The sequence below is a fragment of the Prionailurus viverrinus genome, chromosome D4, assembly GCF_022837055.1.
Source record: "Prionailurus viverrinus isolate Anna chromosome D4, UM_Priviv_1.0, whole genome shotgun sequence".
Classification (NCBI taxonomy): Eukaryota; Metazoa; Chordata; class Mammalia; order Carnivora; family Felidae; genus Prionailurus; species Prionailurus viverrinus.
In genome coordinates this window covers 46,940,518-46,959,569 of record NC_062573.1, presented here as the reverse complement: position 1 = coordinate 46,959,569, position 19,052 = coordinate 46,940,518, and the positions used below count along the sequence as shown (strand labels likewise).

General features: G+C 43.5%; 1 protein-coding gene across 1 annotated transcript in view; it reads left to right on the top strand.

The window, feature by feature from the left end:
* The window catches only part of CCDC171 (coiled-coil domain containing 171), a 351,008-nt gene extending 333,081 nt beyond the window's left edge, over positions 1–17,927 (top strand). Inside the window, exon 27 of the mRNA XM_047831056.1 lies at positions 17,610–17,927. Coding sequence (XP_047687012.1) covers positions 17,610–17,690 — 81 coding nt within the window. The 3' untranslated portion in view covers positions 17,691–17,927. The remainder of the gene's footprint in view (positions 1–17,609) is intronic.
* Positions 17,928–19,052: the final 1,125 nt, after the last annotated feature.

Sequence of the window (19,052 nt, the reverse complement as noted above, 5' to 3'; positions counted from 1 at the left end):
TATCTTGCAAGCAATCTAGGTATGAAAAATATTCAGTCCAAGAAGTTTTTAATCTTCTTGAACATTATAGAACTATTAAGTTTTCACATAAAATCAACAGGGAGTGGGTGAGGGCCTATTTGGTAGAGGAACCGGGCCAGATACTGAGTGGGGGAAAGATCTCACCTCCACGAAGCTGCACCCACTCACACTTGAGAACATCCACATTTCCACTACGTGTAATTCAACAATTTCTTGTTTAAGTTTCTGTCTTATTCGGGGCTCTCTGTTAAAGCACTTGGGATGCAAGTGAATTACTCAGAATAGGAAATAGTTCCATTTTTCCCCCTGAATTTTAATAATGAAGAATTGAGGAGGATCAATTCTTGTTTTGGAACAAAAAGAACATTATTTATTTTTAACGGAGTTGCCAGCATTCAATTTGCCTGTAATGCATTTTTTAGATCTAGGAGATTATTACCATTAACTGTCTACTATCAAGATTTATTTTTTTCCTCATATTCATTTTTACAGCAGCCTGAGTAAAATATGTTTTGTTAAAAATCAGTTCCATTTCCCTTTCAAATAATATTGGGCTAAATAACTCAGAAGTTTGTCTGGGTTAAAAAAAAAACACACCACAAATGCATGTCACTTATATTCCCATAATTCTTGTTAAAGGCATTTGGGTGCTTCTCAGTTTTCTACCAATTTGACTATTGATATATGTGGTTGCCTTTCTGCTTTGGGAGGACAATATTTAGAGCCACAAAGTGATTCTCACTTACTTACCAGAAAGAACCATAAGGGAGATGATCAAAAAGCTTAATGATAGCATATCCAAGATAAGAATACAGTTTTTCAAAGCCCAAATTGGAAACAAGACATAACTCTTCCCCTTAAACAGTCTTTAAGTAAGGCTATTGCTAATTGGAGAATCAATAATAGAACTGAGGAAAAGCAATTGTGATACACCAGGTTCAGTAACAGGGTTCCTGGAGACTGTACCCCAATACTTGATATCCTGTTTGATAGCCAGAATAGGGTCAGGAGGGTGACTGTCTGCATTTCAAAGTGGCCGGAAGTCTATCCTTTTTTAGGTAGAAGTAGACACTGACTTCTGACCTCAGTGCAGACAGCTCTTATGATTTGAGAATGACATTTTTGTGGGCTTTATAGTTCTGCAAAATGAAAGCCAGATCTTTTTCTGGGATGGAATGTTTAAGTTAAAGAGGACCTAACTGCTGTTCATAATAATATAAAAAATGCTTGCGTTGAGCCGAAATATATCTTTGTGAGATTGTGATGGTGACTTAGGGGAAGAAAAATGTTTCTTCTCCTTCAAGCAAAGGTTGAGTAGGGGGACTGATGAAGGACCTGTTTATCAGGGAGAGATGTGCCAATACTGTCACTAGGATGATTGACAGAGGACTAAGGTGGAAGATATCGAAGGCATGCTTTGTGGATGGGCAGGGTGGTTGGAACTTAGGACAGCAATACCCAATATCCAACTGCGTGTTAATAACCCCACGTTGTAATTTCCTTCTGCTTACCCTATGCAGAAGGGGGATAATAATCTCAGTAAAAGTGTGTTAGGTGTTACTGCATAGTCTTAGCCATGCTCTGGGAAGTAGGGGTAAGGCTTGTGCCCATGCTTGGGGCCCAGAAATCAGAGAGACAGCATTCAGGTGCCATAACAAAATGGCAGGAATGGGGGGAGCAGAGAGAGAGGTGACTGCATTTTCAGGCAAGTGGCTAGTAGGACACGCCCATGGGATACCTAAGTATTTCCTCATGACTCTTGGGAAGATTTGGGAGAAACTTGGTGAAAGAATGGCATTTCTACATCCATGAGAGCCGGCAACACTGACTATATCACATGATACTAAAGAGAGGGATGATCTATGAAAGTTAAGAATGTGGGGCTATCTGTGTCACAGACTTAGGAATGACCTTAAGGAAAAAACCTAGTAAGGGTGCCAAGACTATTAAATGGGGAAAGAATCGTCTTTTCAACAAGTGGTATTGGAACAACTGGACAGCCACATGCAAAAGAATGAAGCTGGACCCTTACCTCACACCATATATAAAAATTAACTCCAGATGGATTAGAAAATTAAATACAATAACTAGAAACAATAAAGTTCTTAGAAAACATAGGGGTGAATCTTTGTGAGCTCATCTTTGGCATTGGGATATTAAATATGACACCAAAACATGAGCAATATAACAAAAAAATAGATGAAATGAATGTCATCAAAATTAAAAACTTTTGTGCATCAAAGGACACTATTAAAAATGTGAAAAGACAACCCAAGAATAGAAAAAAGTACTTGCAAATTATATATCAATGAAAGTCTTGTGTCCAAAATATATAAGAACTCTAGCAGCTCAATACTAAGAAGGCAAATGACTGAATTAAAAAATGAACAAAGGGTCCACATAAACATTTCTTTAAAGAAGATATACAAAGGACCAATAAACACATGAAAAAATGCCCAACATCATTAGCTACTGGATAAATGCAAATCAAAACCACTGCATAGCCGCTAGCATGAGGATAATAATTCAGATAATAACAAGTGTTGATGAGAATGCGGGGAAATTGGAACCCTCATACATTGTCGGTGGGAATGTAAAATGGTGCAGCCATTTTTGAAAACAGTCTGGAAGTTTCTCAAACGATTCTCAAGCGGTTGCCCTATGACCCAGCAATTCCACTCCTCAGTATATACTCAAGAGAAATGAAAATGTGTGTCCGCACAAAAACTTACACCTGGATGTTGATAGCACTATTATTCATAAGAGCAAAAAAATGGAACCAACCCAAATGTCCATCACCTGATGAATGGATACATAAAATCTACTGTATCCATAAAATGGAATATTATTTGGCCATAGAAAGGAAGGCAGTACTGATTCATGCTGCGACCTGGAAGAACCTTGAAAACATGTAAAAGGAGCCGCCCACAAAGGACGACATATTCTGTGATTCTATTTATATGAAATATCCAGAATAGGCATACCTACAGAGGGAGAGTACCTTAATTGCTGTCTAGGGTGAGCAGAGCGGGAGTAACGGTTAAAAGATGTAGGGTTTCTTTGTGAGTTGATGAGAAAGTTCTAAAATTGACTGTGGTGACGGTTGTGCATCTCTGTGACTATACTAAAAAAAAATCACTGAATTGTACACTTTAGATATGTAAATTGTATGGTATGTAAATTATATCTCAATAAAGCTGATATATATTATATATTATTGATATTATATATCAAGCTGATATATATAAAGCTGATAGACTGTATACACACACACACACACACACACACACACACACTCCTAGTTTGCCTTCCACTTTAGATGCAATTAGACAACTCATCTTTCCCAAAAGCCAGATGTCAATGTTTCATAATGTTAAGGGCTTTCAGGGGAAGGAGTCTGCCATGTCTTGAAATCCCTAGCTTCAAGCAACCCCCAAGGGCAGAACACTGTCCTTCAGGACCAGAAATGTCAGTTCTCTGGCCCATAGGTCCTCGCTTAGCTTTACTAAGAAATCTGGATGTTCGACACCAGGATGTCAAATTAGACACCTGCGGAGATGATCCAAGTTGCAGGAATGTGTGGCCATGGCTCAGTACGAGGGAGCAGTGGGGCATTTGGTGAACTGGGGAACATATCCCTGGGAACGTGCATGTGGAGTCACACAAACTCCACCAAAGACTTTTGAAATTAAAATGAAACAGAACAAGACACAACACAAAGACAATACCAGGTCAAGCAAGGAAAGCATAGCACTGGGTGAGGTTTCTCTTATGGGTCACCAGTTTGTGATCTTTGCTGTACAGGAGATGAACAATTGCTGTAAATATGTTACTTTTACTTTTCCTGGATGAATTTTTTCAATATTCTCTAGGGCACGTAGTCTTAAAAAGTCATCCTTCTGTCTTTTGCTTATTCGTCATCTCTGGTGCTGGTTGTGCTCGACTAATGAATTAGTTAAAAACCCTCATTTCAAACAGGAAAGCTGCCTATATCTCAACCTCTGCTTCGTGCCTTCGATGCTGGCTCACATTACCCAACTTTGAGTTTGCAGTGTTCACAGAAGTGGACAGACGTGAGTTGCCATTTCTTGGGCCTCCATCGTAGCTTCGCATAGCCTAGCTACATCATCTGTAAACTCCTACTTGTTTCTCTGTTCCCAGCTGCAGCGCTCATTAGTGTTGAATTGATTTCTGGGGCTGCAGCACCCGGTCAATGGCAGGCCCCCTCCCCCACCCCTCCCCCCCCACCCCCAGTGAGAAGTAAAAGGCTGCAGTCCCAGTGGGGCGCTTGTGCTTACCGTAAACCCATCCAGACTCCCCACCGCGTGTTTGCACACGGCCCTCACCTCTTCATCTCCCTTCCACAAGGACCCTGCTCCACTGTAAACATTTTAGCGAAGTGCGTTTTGGGGGGCTGAAATATGAGCTCCAACAAAACACTCTGTAGTTCAGGAAAAATGGAACACCTCAATTCTCATATATATAACACTTATTAATGGTCAAGGGTGAATACTTGGAGTTTATCTGAGCGTGGAATTCTGTTTCTAAATTCCCCTATTATCTAGAGATCAGCAGGATTAGTTTCACAGACAAATAATGAGACAGAAAAGGCCCAATTAGAGTATTTAGTCCTTATATGATACATCTCATCCAAGTGTTTCAAAGCCTTTTTTGATAGTCCTAAAATTTACCCCTCCACCCTGCCCCCCCCCCAACAGTTTACCAGGTAGGTAAATGTTATCAGTTAGCAATCTAAGTGAGACATGCAGTTGAGTCCAGGAATTTGTCTTCCTAGATGGTTCTTGACACTTATGCACCTTCTCATCGGTCTTTTTCTAACTTTCTCCAATCCATTTTGTAGCAAATTTCCATTTGTCGTGTGTCCAGGAAGTATGAGCCAGTCATTGCATTATATGGTCATTTGATTTTTAAGAGAAGGACACTGACCTTAGGTATAAAACCCTTGAATTATAGAGCTGGAAGGGACCTTAGAAATCACCTGGTCCCATCTCCATCAGTGCAGATACTATTCAGGAGACACGGAGAGGGCGTATGACTTGCTCAAGGTCACACAGCAAACTAACGACTGAGAGAGCACTAGAACTCTGGGTGTGGGAAGTTGGGAGGTTTTCGTTTGTTTGCTTATTTTGACAACCAGGAACAGGCATGTAGAAATTTCGTCAGGGGTTTTCAACATGGTGAATACATAGTATGAGCATTGTAATGGTGCAATACAAAAATATCAACAAACCTTTGAATCTAGGTGATTGAATGGAAGACCACTCTCACCTGCCCTCATATGTATGTATATATGCCTCCCCTTGGAAAAAGCAGCCCTCAGAGGAAGAGAAAAGAGAAAAACAGCTGTCTAGGAGTCCATTTGCTAAGTTAATCGGGGTGGTGGTGATGTGGGCACAGGTGTAGGGACAATTGGAAAGTTGAACCAGGCAGCCTGAGTCTGAGGATGTTATCTAGTTTTCTTCAAGGGAGGGAGGTTCTGTAATTAATGGATTCATCAACTGGCCATCGATCAGATATACTCTGTAGAAAGGAAGGGATAACGCATCAGGCCATTCAGAAATTTGACAAAATATCCCACAAGATTGTTCAACAACCTTCATTCTGATTACATGCTCCTCCATCAACTATCTGATATCTACCTTGGTACCTGAGGCAACTGGATCCTAGAAGGGTGGGTCCCTCGTGAGTACACACGACCTTTGAGTCACTAGAAAGTTCTAAGTGCCATTATAAATCCGTGCATTGGCTGTCTGATTTATACATCAATTTCTTACAAGTTTGGTTACTGTGAATCAGCCAATCATTTCTGAATGAGCCCATCTATTCAAAAGTAAAGATCAGAGATTGGACCATGACAGTTCTCCGCCCCCCCCCCCCCCCCGCCACCCTCTTCTCTTTTTAATTTCTGTGACTCTGTGAGGCCCAGCTAGAGACAACCTCCCTTGTAGCATTATATGGTGCTAAAATCATACATAAGAACAAGTGGAGTTCAGCGGGTAAGAGAAATAGGGGAGGGTAACATTTGGAGTGAAGTAGAGTGGTTGTAGCAGGTTTATGCACATAGTAGGTGAAGCAAGAGGGCGTCTCTTCTTACTGAGGAGGTGAAATTTCCAGAGTGATTTGGTATGTCACAAGGAAATAGGGAGTCAAAAGATATCTATAGATATCTGCCTAGACCTTCAGCCATCTCCCCTTTTGAAGTCCCTGGAGGAAATATAAGCAAAGAGGGTAAATCAAGACAAATGAAAGTTACTATTGACTCTGGCTTTGGTGTCACAGCTTAATCTAAAAGTCTAGGGAGCCAGAGCGGACCAACCTAGTGACGAGCGGAAGAACAAGACAGAGGGAGAATGTTCTAAGAATAGAACTGGCTCACTTCACTCCCATCACCTTGCTGCTGCTGCAGGGTCTTGGGCAAAAAAGAAATTCCCAAGAGATGGCAATCCTAAGGAAGAGTCCACACTGTACTTAACACCATAGACCAAATAATGTCATTGACTTTGAGTAGCACTCCAGGGAGCATGGGGGGGGGCGGGGGTGCAAACAAGGAGCGGCAGCTGTGGTCTGAATTGCCTCGATCTGGATCCAGGCGCAGCAGAGGTGAGGAGAGGAGCCAGAAGCTCCTGCGAGATCCTGAGGACTTGTTTCATGCGCGGTCAACAGTTGCCCATGGGTTGAAGGGCACTGGCCTTCTGTGTATATGATGCCCTTTGGGGGAAGGATCATAGGATTTAAGCTTTAATCCAGGACAGCAGGCTCCCTGGCAAACAATGGTGGGAGTGAGTTAATCAGAGATGTCCCCACACGGGGCTGCAAAGCCCTCACGGGGAGTCAATATGTTTTAAAGACCGCAGGCAAAGAAGACCACTTCAGCAGAGACATTGAAAAGCAGCCACAGGAAGACAGCCCTGGAAGTGAATGAAAGTTGCAGTCTGAACAATAGCAGAGGTATGAAAAACGCTGTGTTTTAAATGTTTTGCGGTGTAATTCTCTTAGAGGTGAAGTTTTAATAATCCATGTGAACTTATTACTCACAATTTTTCTGAAGAATGACAGGAAAAATGGTCTTCTCTGTTGTTAGGAGTGACAACAGGCCCAATTACGCAGTTTTGTTTTTTTTTTTAAATAATGGAACAGAACGTGCATACTTTTCAGAGGAAGGGCCGCCAGCCACTGTCACCGTCTCAACGTAACAAAGGGAGAAGTTCGTCCATTCCTCATCCGCCCGTAGGCTCATTCAGCATTCAGTGAAGTATGTACTAGGACTGGGTACATGCCGGGTACAAAATGCTGATTACGATACAGGCCTTGCTCTCCCAAAGCTTGCGGTCGACTGAGGAGCCAGAGAAACAGGACGTTACCACAAGGTGCAGAAAACTCAGCCGAAAGCTCAACTGTTCCCCTTCTCGGAGGGGGTTCTTGCCTCACACCAGTCAGAGGGTTGCTTTGTGCCTTATCTTTTCAAGCGTTGCCAGCCAGACACCCTGGTGACTCAGGTCCTGCTCCCCAGTGGGTCAGTGTCCATTCCCTTGCCGTGGAGTCTGAGGAGACAAAAAGAGGAAAAGAGAGTCTCCATTCCCTGACCACTCCCTCCCTCCGATGGCATCAGACCCACAGAACTGCTGTGCAGATAGGAAGTTCTCTCCTGGAAGTTAGGGCAGACACAACAGGGAATGAAGACATAAGTGGGGATTTTCTCAGTGCGGTGGTGTAGGACCAAGGCAGGTCCTACGAGACTGAAGCCGTCTCAGGAGGGGTGTCTCATGTGTGGCCCCTGCTGTCCACTTCGCTCCCATGCCCACAGCATCATGACGGTGGACTGTCTTTTTAGCTCTGGAAGACTGTAGGGTCTCCTTACTTATCCTCGGTGTGGAAGTTTTACAAGGATGTACTGTTCTGTTCCTTGTTCTGGGAACTCAATGACAGGAACTCCTTTGACAGGTAGACTCAAGAAGTTTTGTTCTTGTATGATGTCTTTGGTCAGAGGTTAACCCACCTGGATTGGTCACCTGGGTCTCCTTTCTCTTAGTATGTCTAAGGTCTTGTCTTGTTAACCACTAGGTCTGCTTTCTGGTATATTGCCTTGACTCAATCTCCAAATTTTATATTGAAATTTTCTTACTGTGACCCTGACATTTTTGATCTCAAAGACTTTTTTATGGGCTGCTAGTTGTTCCTCTATAATAGAAGCATGTTCTCATTTCATGGATACAACATTGTCTCAACTCTCTTGCAGAATACTAATGCGAGTAATTTTGGTTCACTGGATTATGTCCAGGTCCTTGGGGGTCATTTGTGTTTGTTCTTCTCGGTCTTTCTCATTCATGTTTGCAATCTCCTCAAGTGCCTGGTATTCCTTTGTGATCTGTTCATGGATGATCGATGGGGCTGGTGTGCATGGATGGAGCATAGACTGGCTGGGTGAGCAGGCAGGGAGCCAGCCGGCATCTTGGGAACAACTGAATGCTTGAATGTGTAGGATTCAGTCCTGGGGTCCCAACTCTCACACTGGCTGCCAGAGTTTTCCTGTCTGAGTGCTTGAACTTGTCAAGCTGAGGTCTGACACCTTAACTTGCCAGTAGTCTGAGGAACATCTTCGCCGATCAGATCTGCTAGTATTTTCATCTCCAAGCACCTCGAGTTTACTCCTTTTAGAAATCTGTTTCCCTCCCTGCTTTTCCCATTTCTGGTAGTTACACTATCTTTTCAGTGTTAAAAAACCACCGGATAACGTCTGAATGATCTTATTCTCCAAATGCAGGCCGTCCCCGAGTTCTTGAAGATGACTCTTGCCTCTGTCCATCCTCCCCCTTCACACTGCACCCTCCGTGGTCAGATCAGCCTTATTTATTCTCCGGAAAAATTCAAGTGTCTTTCTAGCCTCCTATCTCTCACTGCCAGGTCAGTGCTCCCCAAACGTAGTTCTCTTTACGTCATTCTGCTGCTCAGAATTCTTTCCTGAATCTCTTCTGTTTACTCATTAAGACCCAACTCCTTAAGCTGATGTCCAAGGGTCCAGCCCACTCCTTCCATACTACCTACAGGAGGCAGAAGCCACAGCGAGGGCTCTGGGGGCAGAGAGACATAGTCAGGGTCAGGTCTTTGCTCTCTGAGCCATACAGCTATTTCTTGGCTCTAATTTTGGGATAGTAAAAGTCCTTACTTTATGGATTATTGAGAAGACCTCACGAGATAATGGCAGCAAAAACAGAGCACAGGGCCTGGTACGATAAGAAGCACTCTTTGAAGGTTACACTTACAGGGGTGCCTGGGTGGCTCAGTTGGTTAAGCATCTTACTTCGGCTCAGGTCATCATCTCCCGTCTAGGAGTTCGAGCCCCCCGTCAGGCTCTGTGCTGACAGCTCAGAGCCTGGAGCCTGCCGTGCATTCTGTGTCTCCCTCTCTGTCTGTCCCTCCCCCACTCACACTCTGTCTCTCTCTCCTTCAAAAATAAATACACATTAAAAATGTAAAAAAAAAAAGTTATGCTTATGGATCCAACCACTGTTATTATTTTGTTCATGACTTGCATCCACTATCTTGCAGCTGAATTGGTCTCCTCCCGGTTCCCTGACTAGAGCCCATCCCCTCACACCTCTGTGCTCTGGCTCATGCTGGGTTTGTTGTTGTTGTTGTTTGTTTGTTTTGTTTTTTTACACCTTTAGTGCCCTTCCTCCTCTCCGCACGGTCAAAATTTTAAATACGTTTTTTTATTGTGGTAAAATATACAGAACATAAAATTAACCATGGTAACCATTTTATTTTATTTATTTATTTTTTCAACGTTTATTTATTTTTTTTTGGGACAGAGAGAGACAGAGCATGAACGGGGGAGGGGCAGAGAGAGAGGGAGACACAGAATCGGAAACAGGCTCCAGGCTCTAAGCCATCAGCCCAGAGCCCGACGCGGGGCTCGAACTCACGGGCCGCGAGATCGTGACCTGGCTGAGGTCGGACGCTCAACCAACTGCGCCACCCAGGCGCTCCTTTAATTTTTTTTTAATGTTTATTTATTTTTGAGGGAGAGAGAGACAGAGCATGAACAGGGGAGGATCAGAGAGATAGGGAGACACAGAATCTGAAGCAGGATCCACGCTCCGAGCTGTCAGCACAGAGCCCCATGTGGGGCTCGAACTCAAACTCACAAACCATGAGATCATGATCTGAGCCGAAGTCGGACGCTTAACCGACTGAGCCACCCAGGCCCCCCTGGTTTTTTAATTATTTTTTAACGTTTAATTCATTTTTGAGAAACAGAGAGAGACAGAGCACAAGTGGGGGAGGGACAGAGAGAGGGAGACACAGAATCCAAGGCAGGCTCCGGGCTCTGAGCTGTCAGCACACAGCCTGATGTGGGGCTGGAACTCACGGACCATGAGATCATGACTTGAGCCAAAGTCAGACGCTTAACTGACTGAGCCACCCAGGCGCCCCTCTACTGTCAAGTTTTAACTATCCTTTAAGATCCTATTCCATTTCCACTTCCTCTGTGAAGTTTTTCAGATTCTCTTGTGGATAGAGCTAGGAAGGGGCGTCACGATTACGCACTCCGTCACTTGGTCACTTGGTGTTTTACTTGTAGACTGCCTCCCCTCAGCTTCCTTTAGGAGAGTCATCTTTGTTTCCTATGCTGCCCCCCTTAGATCAGGTGCTCCATACATGTTTTGTGAAAGAAAGAAAGAAAGAAAGAAAGAAAGAAAGAAAGAAAGAAAATGAAGGAAGGAGGGAAGGAAGAAAGGAAGGAAAAGAAAGAAAGAAAGAGAAAGAAAGAAAGAAAGAAAGAAAGGGTTGAAGGAAGGAAGGAAGGAAGGAAAAGAAAGAATGAAAAAGAAAGAAAGAAAGAAAGAAAGAAAGAAAGAAAGAAAAAGAAAGAAAGGAAGAGTTGAAGGAAGGAAAAGAAAGAAAGAAAAAGAAAGAAAGAAAGGAAGGAAGAGTTGAAGGAAGGAAGGAAGAGAAAGAAAAAGAAAGAAAGAAAGAGTGGAAGGAAGGAAGGAGGGAAGGAAGGAAGGAAGAGAAAGAAAGAAAGAAAGAAAAAGAAAGAAAGGAAGAAAAAGAAAGAAAGAAAGAAGAAGAAAGGAAGGAAGAGTTGAAGGAAGGAAGGAAGGAAGAGAAAGCAAGCAAGCAAGCAAGCAAGAAAGAAACGCCAGCCTCTCAGATCTACCAGGAGATGCTGACACCTCGGGGGGAGGGTGCAGGGGCTGAGTGAGGGGCGCCACTGCAGGAGAGACCAGCTCCCCAAAAGTGCTGGTGCCCAAACAAGGGTGGTGAGCCGCCTCCGCAGTCTCCTCACAGAGCGAGCGTCCGGCTCTTTGCCTGGCTTTCTTGGCTCCTGTCTCCTCTGTCACATTAGGAAGCAGCATGTGTTGCCAGTGTCTGGCGGATTTCCCTAATAAGGAAAAGAGGTTGCCACTCGGGTCTGTGGAGGCATTTTGGATGCATTGTATTTAAATTTTGTTTTCATTGAAAATTTATAGCCACCACCTTCTACTCTAATGTAATGAATAATTAGAAGCAATTACAAGGAAATTTAGCAAATTACTAAGCCGTCTAGGAGTAAAAATTAGTGTTTATGGTGCTGTTCCTTTGCTGGCTGGCAATCCGAGGTGATATACGATGTGCGTGGAGACACCATGCATAGATACCTTTCTATGCACCTAGCAGTTTTCCAGTAAGATCATAAAAATCAATGCATGGCAGTAGAGTCTTGTGACATTAAAGGGGCTGCTTAATAAATATTGGATGATGGGGGAGGGGGAGTGATGAATTTGAACAGTGGAAACTTAACCACAAAAGGCTTTCTGCTGGTGCATTAGAAGTAACTTTTTTTTAAGTTTATTTGTCTATTTAAAAATGTACATTTAAAAAGATTTTTTTTAACGTTTATTTATTTTTGAGACAGAGAGAGACAGAGCATGAACGGGGGAGGGCCAGAGAGAGAGGGAGGCACAGAATCGGAAGCAGGCTCCTGGCTCCGAGCTGTCAGCCCAGAGCCCGACGCGGGGCTCGAACTCACGGACCGTGAGATCGTGACCTGAGCTGAAGTCGGACGCTCAACCGACTGAGCCACCCAGGCGCCCCTAAAAATGTACATTTTAATTAAAGAAATTGAGAGGACAAAACCAGAAAAGGGAAAAAATTTACAAATGTTGCCTCGACTCTTCTCCCAGAGAATACAGTTTCTTCTCTTTGGCATATTGACTGCATATCTTCAGTGCATGCTTTTGCATGTTTTATTTGTCATAGTTTTTACCGCACACAAAAAATGTGCTATTTTGATTTCCAAATTTAATAGAATCATATAAACAGACTGCCGTCCTACTATAACATAGATAACATGAGTATCTGGCATTCGCTATGACTATAGTTTTTGTTTGTTTCCCCTCTCAAGCTATTATAAATAACACGGCAGTGAGCCTCATAGTTCATAGGGCTTTTGTCCCCCCTACATTTTAAAATTAGCATTCCAAGAAGGATTCCTGGGTCACAGGTTACAGACTTTTTAAGGCTCTTGATTCTCATTGCTTAATTGCTTTTCTAAAAGCTAATACTCGTTTGTTTTTCAACCTGCCATGTTGAGAATACCTGTTTCATTGCACTAGCACCAGTTTAAAACAGCACCAGTAACCATTTGGCTACTTGAGAGCCAATTTTCGTTTCTTCGATTGTAACTGACGTGGGATGAACTTAGGATCATTCAGGTGCCCTAGCAGGGAACAGAATTCACCTGATCCAGTTTACAGGGATTTGTTTTACCCCATGCTTTACGGAAGCAGCAGCCCCGGGCTGGGCTCCCACAAAGGCTTTGAGAGCTCGTCCCAGAACGGGAGCGCCTGCATCACAGCAAGACGTATTCCTGCCACAGGAGGACGCCACGCTTGGTGAGTCTCTGTGGGGAAACCAGGGGCCACGGCAGCGTTTGCCAGTAGAAACTGCAGAAGGAGCACAAAACACGACCTTCTCTCGCTTCCACCTTCCGATCTAAATCTCATCTGGTACCCCAGTTGCCAGGTGGTCCCATAAATATGGTTTTGAGATTTCCAGCTTCTGTGGTACAGGAAGATCCCCACGAGACGGAGGGCAGAATGGAACAGTGGTCAACACGCTTGTGATGTTTGTTAACCCGCTGCGTGGCCTCTTAAATGAATTGTCATTTTTAAGCCTTTTCTGAGCTAACTTGTAAAAGAGGCTGCCAGAGGCAAGAAAGACACGATGTCATTATTTCTAAGAAGCTTGTGGTCTTACCCTTAGCACAGCTGGAGGCCAGAAGAACATGGAAAAGGGTAGATGACCTCACTGGCTCCATACCTCGGGGAGTGGGGGGCGGGGAGCGTCCAAAGGTCTAAGGTGGGGTTTTTTTGGTACGCATATCAATGAATGTTTAAGCACAAAAAATAGTAAATATCTTGTATTGAGTATGGTACAGTACCATACTGTTATAGCAGTATGGTAATACAGATATTAGTGTTTTCCCTTCCTGTTAAACAGGAACTTAGTCACTCATTAACCTCTTAGAAAATAAATTATGATCATTTAAACATAATCATTAATCAATCAAAGTCCCCTTTGTACCCTTGGCTTGCCTCTCAGAGCTGCATGACCCTAAGGGATCGCTGTCCGCACGGAATATAATGCGACCGGGACCCTGTGGAGCTGTGCACCAGCTCCCTCAGTGGGAGGATTGGCTCTACTTTTTCTCCTTAAAATGCTTTTATGGAAGGTGCTGACACCCAGGGGAGCTACAGAGGGTTATGGGGAACCGGGGCCTTAGAAAGCCTCCCACAACGCTCTTTCAGAGCTGATGTGAATTCAGAAGGCCTCACCAGGGGCCACCAACATTCCTTTACAGAGCAATCCCTTTCCAAGTCATGCCTTTTTGTCACTTGGGTTAGCAGGGAAGGTTGAATGACTGTGCCTGTGGGTAAGAGGTTTTACTTTTGATGGCTGTTTAGAAGAGCGACTAAATCTGTTTTTCTTTTTTAATTTCAATTTTTTCATTATTTTTCAAAAGTTACATCCAAGTTAGTTAGCATCTAGTGCAACAGTGATTTCAGGAGTAGATTCCTTAAATGCCCCTTACCCATGTAGCCCATCCCCCCTCCCACAACCCCTCCAGGAACCCTCAGTTTGTTCTCCATATTTATGAGTCTCTTCTGTTTTGTCCCCCTCCCTGTTTTTGTATTATTTTTGCTTCCCTTCCCTTGTGTTCATCTGTTCTGTGTCTTAACATCCTCATATGAGTGAAGTCATATGATATTTGTCTTTCTCTAATTTCGCTTAGCATAATACCCTCCAGTTCCATCCACATTGTTGCAAATGGCAAGATTTCATTCTTTTTGATTGCCGAGTAATACTCCATTTGTATATGTGTGTGTGTGTGTGTGTGTGTGTGTGTGTATACACACACCACATCTTCTTTATCCATTCATCCATCGATGGACATTTGGCTCTTGCCATACTTTGGCTATTGTCGATAGTGCAGCTGTAAACATGGGTGTGTCCCTTCAAAACATGTGTCCCTTCGAAACAGCACACCTGTATCCGTTGGGTAAATATCTAGTAATGCCATTGCTGGGTCGTACGGTAGTTCTATTTTTAATTTTTTGAGGAACCTCTGTACTGTTTTCCAGAGTGGCTGCTCCAGTTTGCATTCCCACCAGCCGTGCGAAAGAGATCCTGTCTCTTCGCATCCTCGCCAACATCTGTTGTTGCCCGAGTTGTTAACGTTAGTCATTCTCACAGGTGTGAGGTGGTATCTCATGGTGGTTTTGATTTGTATTTCCTTGATTATGAGAGATGAAGAGCAACTAAATCTTAAAAAATAGTGGTTTAATTTAAGAGAGTGGGAATAAAAATCTATGGCACAGACAAAACATTGACAGTTTACTTTCAAAGTCCCTCCCCATAAAGCCTTTAATTTGGGAATTGACTCCTAACCCATGACTTTCATGAAATTGCACCATATTGGCCTATGTACCCAAAGGAGGGGTTCTAGGCTCTGATCTCTTCTCTCCAGCTGCCCCTAAGAACCAGAGGCAAGCCCCTGGATTGAGCATGTTCAGATGTTCCTGAGTGATGGGAACAAGCCTAAGTGAGTTGATGGGTCCCATCCAATGCCTGCTGAAAGCAAATTGGGTGACATGTGTTGGGGGGAGGAGTGGGTAGATGAAGGGCCATTCAAAATAGAGCCTAATACCTTAAGAAGAGACCTTAAATTCTGTTGTTAGGAGGATAGAAGAATTCCTCCCCCACCCACCCCCTGCTCCAGACCTTGGGTGTTTTCCGCCACCATTTCTGGTTTTCCCATAGACAAGGGCAAGAATTGAGCTGCAAGGGCAAACTGGATTTAGGTAAGGGATGGTAGGGGTGGGAGAGAGAGAGAGAGGAGACCCAGATATGGACGTGTCGCTTGTGGGAAGAGGAATAACCGTCTACTGGACAATGCTAACTCAGTTGATTAGTTGATTTATACCAGGAAGATGTAAATACCAGGAGGAGCGAATTCCTTATTTTTTAAAGCATGCTGGTGGTTTTGGAAGAGCTACAATCTGTAACTGCCATATATTCTGGATTTTCCAGAGCCGTCTGGATTTTAAATATTTGCTTTCTTTATCCCCATAAAACATCAAAATATCCTGGAAATGTAAATATTTTGACAAGCAGTTAACTCAGTTTAAAGCATTACAAATGTGTGAATTCATTCTGTTGGTCCTGAGCATGAATTCAGGGACCTGAAACGGAAAGCTCTATGTCACTGATTCGAAGCTTCTGGACAACACAGAAGTCATCAATGGACTCTGGCACCAAAAAGCCTTCTCTAAAATGTAAATTAATTATTCAAGGACATGTCAAGATATGTTTGGGGAAAAAAATGAAAATAAAGACTCACTGAACAAATAAAGTTCTTCTCACAAGTGTGAATTAGAAAATGTGCTATCAATTTCACCAGCAGATGAACAAAAATGAAGAAATATCACACTAATTGGTATGTGCTTTTTGCTATATTTTACATTTGTCATTAAAACGTTTTCTCTTTCAATAAGGCAATTGAAAAAATATGTGACTGATTGAATTGTTATATTTCTGTAAGGTTTTTCACATAAATGAGCTCAGAAGTCAGAGAAAGTTCTCTTAGTGAGGACTCAACGTTGGTTAAAAGTGGGGCTTTGGGTGCTGACTGGACCAGGAATCAGGAGTGCCTCTTGCTAGATTTGCAATATCTTACTTAACGTCTTTAAGACTCAGGCCCTTTGTTTGAAAAGTAGGGGAAATTCGGGTGCCTGGGTGGCTCTGTCGGTTAAGCGTCCAACTTCAGCTTAGGTCATGATCTCATGGTTCGTGGGTTCGAGCCCCATGTCAGCCTCTGTGCTGATAGCTCAGATCCTGGAGCCTGCTTCGGATTCTGTGTCTCCCTCTTTCTCTGCACCTCCCCCGCTTGCTCTCTCTCTCTCTTTCAAAAATAAATAAACATCAAAAAAATTTTTTTAAATAGGGGAAATAAATACCTCATAAATTTGTTGTGTGGGGATTAAGTGATTATAAAATATTTGACCCAGAGTAGATATTAAATAATTGATAGCTTCTGTGTAAAATATTAATAATGAAATGTGAACAGAAGTCTTTGAGAGTCAGTCCAGGATCTGACATTTTTCTCCTTTCCCCCCCCCGCCCTGTGTAACTGGCTATGCTCTAGAAGGTGCAGGATCTGTCAGCCTGAGGAAGGCAAATGTGGAGTAGAGCCCCCTGCTGATGAGAGATGAGAGACCAACAGGTAGAATGAGCGGAAAACTACACTTTCTCTTTTTTTGAACCACTGAATCGTGGGGGTTGTCCATTACTGCAGCCTGACAAGCCTCTCCTGACTGATGCAGGAGGGAACCGGAGGCTTCCACTGCTAGCTTATGTAGGACCCTGGGAGAGAGAGGATTGGGACAGGGCACTGAACCAAAGCCACATGTCCAGTCGTGACTGGAGGGAGCACAGCACAGTCGTGACTGGATGGGCACAACAGCAGTGAGCACCAGAGTGCATGGAACCTCACCTTCTAACAGATATTGAAACCAGGAAAATATTGGGGTGGTATTGAATATATTGGCTCGGTACCAGAAGAGGGGGGGTGGGTTACAGGGATCTGGAGACCTCCCACATGTTCTTATTGCTGCCATATCCTTTACGTGTCAAAACTGACCGGGTGGAAATGTCATGTTAATTTCTGCAGAAGTGGAACCACAGGCAGGTGACGGTGGCTGCTCTGAGGGGTGTGCTGCCCTTGTCTACTGGGTCTATGGAGAGGCAAGTGACAGGGGGTAATTGTCTCACCCCTTTGCCATACCTGTTGTTCAGAATCAGCTAGGGATCCCCCGGGGGGGGGGGACAGCTGTCGTGTGTCTGGGTTCCTGGAAAAATATGACATCTAACCAGGGGGTGTTTTCAGATACAAAACAAAGTAGTCGTTCTGTATTCCCGTCAGGTGGGTACACTTCGTGGCTGAACCTGAAACAGATCATTTGCAAATAAAATCTTTTTTTTTAATGGTAAAGCTTCTTTGGGCCTTTTCTCTCTCTTTCTAGGCCTCTTTGTTCCCTGCACAAAAGAAAAGATGGAGTGTTCTGCTTCTGAGGGTGTATGGTGTCCTCAATCTCACCGGCTGACTCAGTTTATACTGCGGGAGAAACCTTTACAGAGTAAGATGTTGGGGCGCTGGCATTTCACCTACAGCCAAGAGGTTGATGAGTGGGAAACAACCTTCTGAACATGGACAGAGAACCATCATCTAAATAGCTAGTGTCCTGATTCGGTGTTTCCCAAGCTCTGTTCCATAGAACCCAAGTTATAGAGACCCAAAGAGGAGTCCTGCTACTAAGAGGTTCTGAGGTCAAAACACTTGGGGTGCACTGTAATTTTATACTTCCCTTCAGGGATTTGAATTGCTTCTTAGCTGTGACTAAGAACACTCTTAGGAACGGCTGGAGGCTCTGACAGGCCCTCAAATAAAAAAAATATATATGTCTGACTCAAATAGATTTACTTATGTTGGGCTTTAACTGTGTTTTCTCCAATTTGTTTGAATTTGACTATGAGGCATTTTTGGTATGGCACATGATTAGCATCCTGAGAAACAGTGAATCTTGACACACCAACTTAAGAGTTGCTATCCTAATTTATTCCCCATGACTTGGGCAGCATGACCTCTGGTCTTGTCCAAAGAAACAAATTTGTGAGGCTAGAGATGGAATTCATGGGCCATGTTCTCCAGCCAAGATGTTTGTATGAAGTCCCTCAAGGAGTTAGCCTTTTGCAGCTGGGAGGCCTCCAGAGTAAGCAAAGATGTTCATGAATTTCTGGGGTTCGTTGGCAATTACCAACTGCTTGTTCAACATTTTGCTTCGTTTTTCACTCTGCATGTTCCAGTAACTGATCATCTTAAGATCAGTAAGGAATTCACCGGGCCAACCAAGGCCTCCTAGTGTTCAGATACGTCTGTACTAAATCAGAAAGACAGTCCCCCAAAGACGTCCATGTTCTAATCCCTGGAACCTGTGAATATGGTATTTTACATGGCAAAAGGGACTTTGCTAATGTGGTTAAGGATCTTGAGATGGGAGATTGTCCTGTTTTATCTCTGTGGGCCCAATTTAATCACAAGGGTCTTTTTAAGAAGAAAACAAGAAGGCCAAGGACAGGAGGAGGAGATGCAATGCAGGAGGCAGAGGTAGGAGCGATACACTCCGAAGATGGAGAAAGGGGCCATGAGCCAAGGAGTGCAGGTGGCCTCTAGAAACATGAAAAGGCAAGGAAATGCAGAGGAATAAAACCTTGTCTACACATTGAGTTTTAGCTGAGTGAGATTGTTTTGGACTTCTGACCTCTAGAACTGTAAGTAATAAATTTGTGTTTGTGGTAATTTGTTACAGCAACAACAGGAAACTAATACAATGCCTTCATCCTGTCTTGTCTCAAACTCGCCCAGACCCACATAATCAACACTAGAGCACCCACTCTAAAAGGAGGTT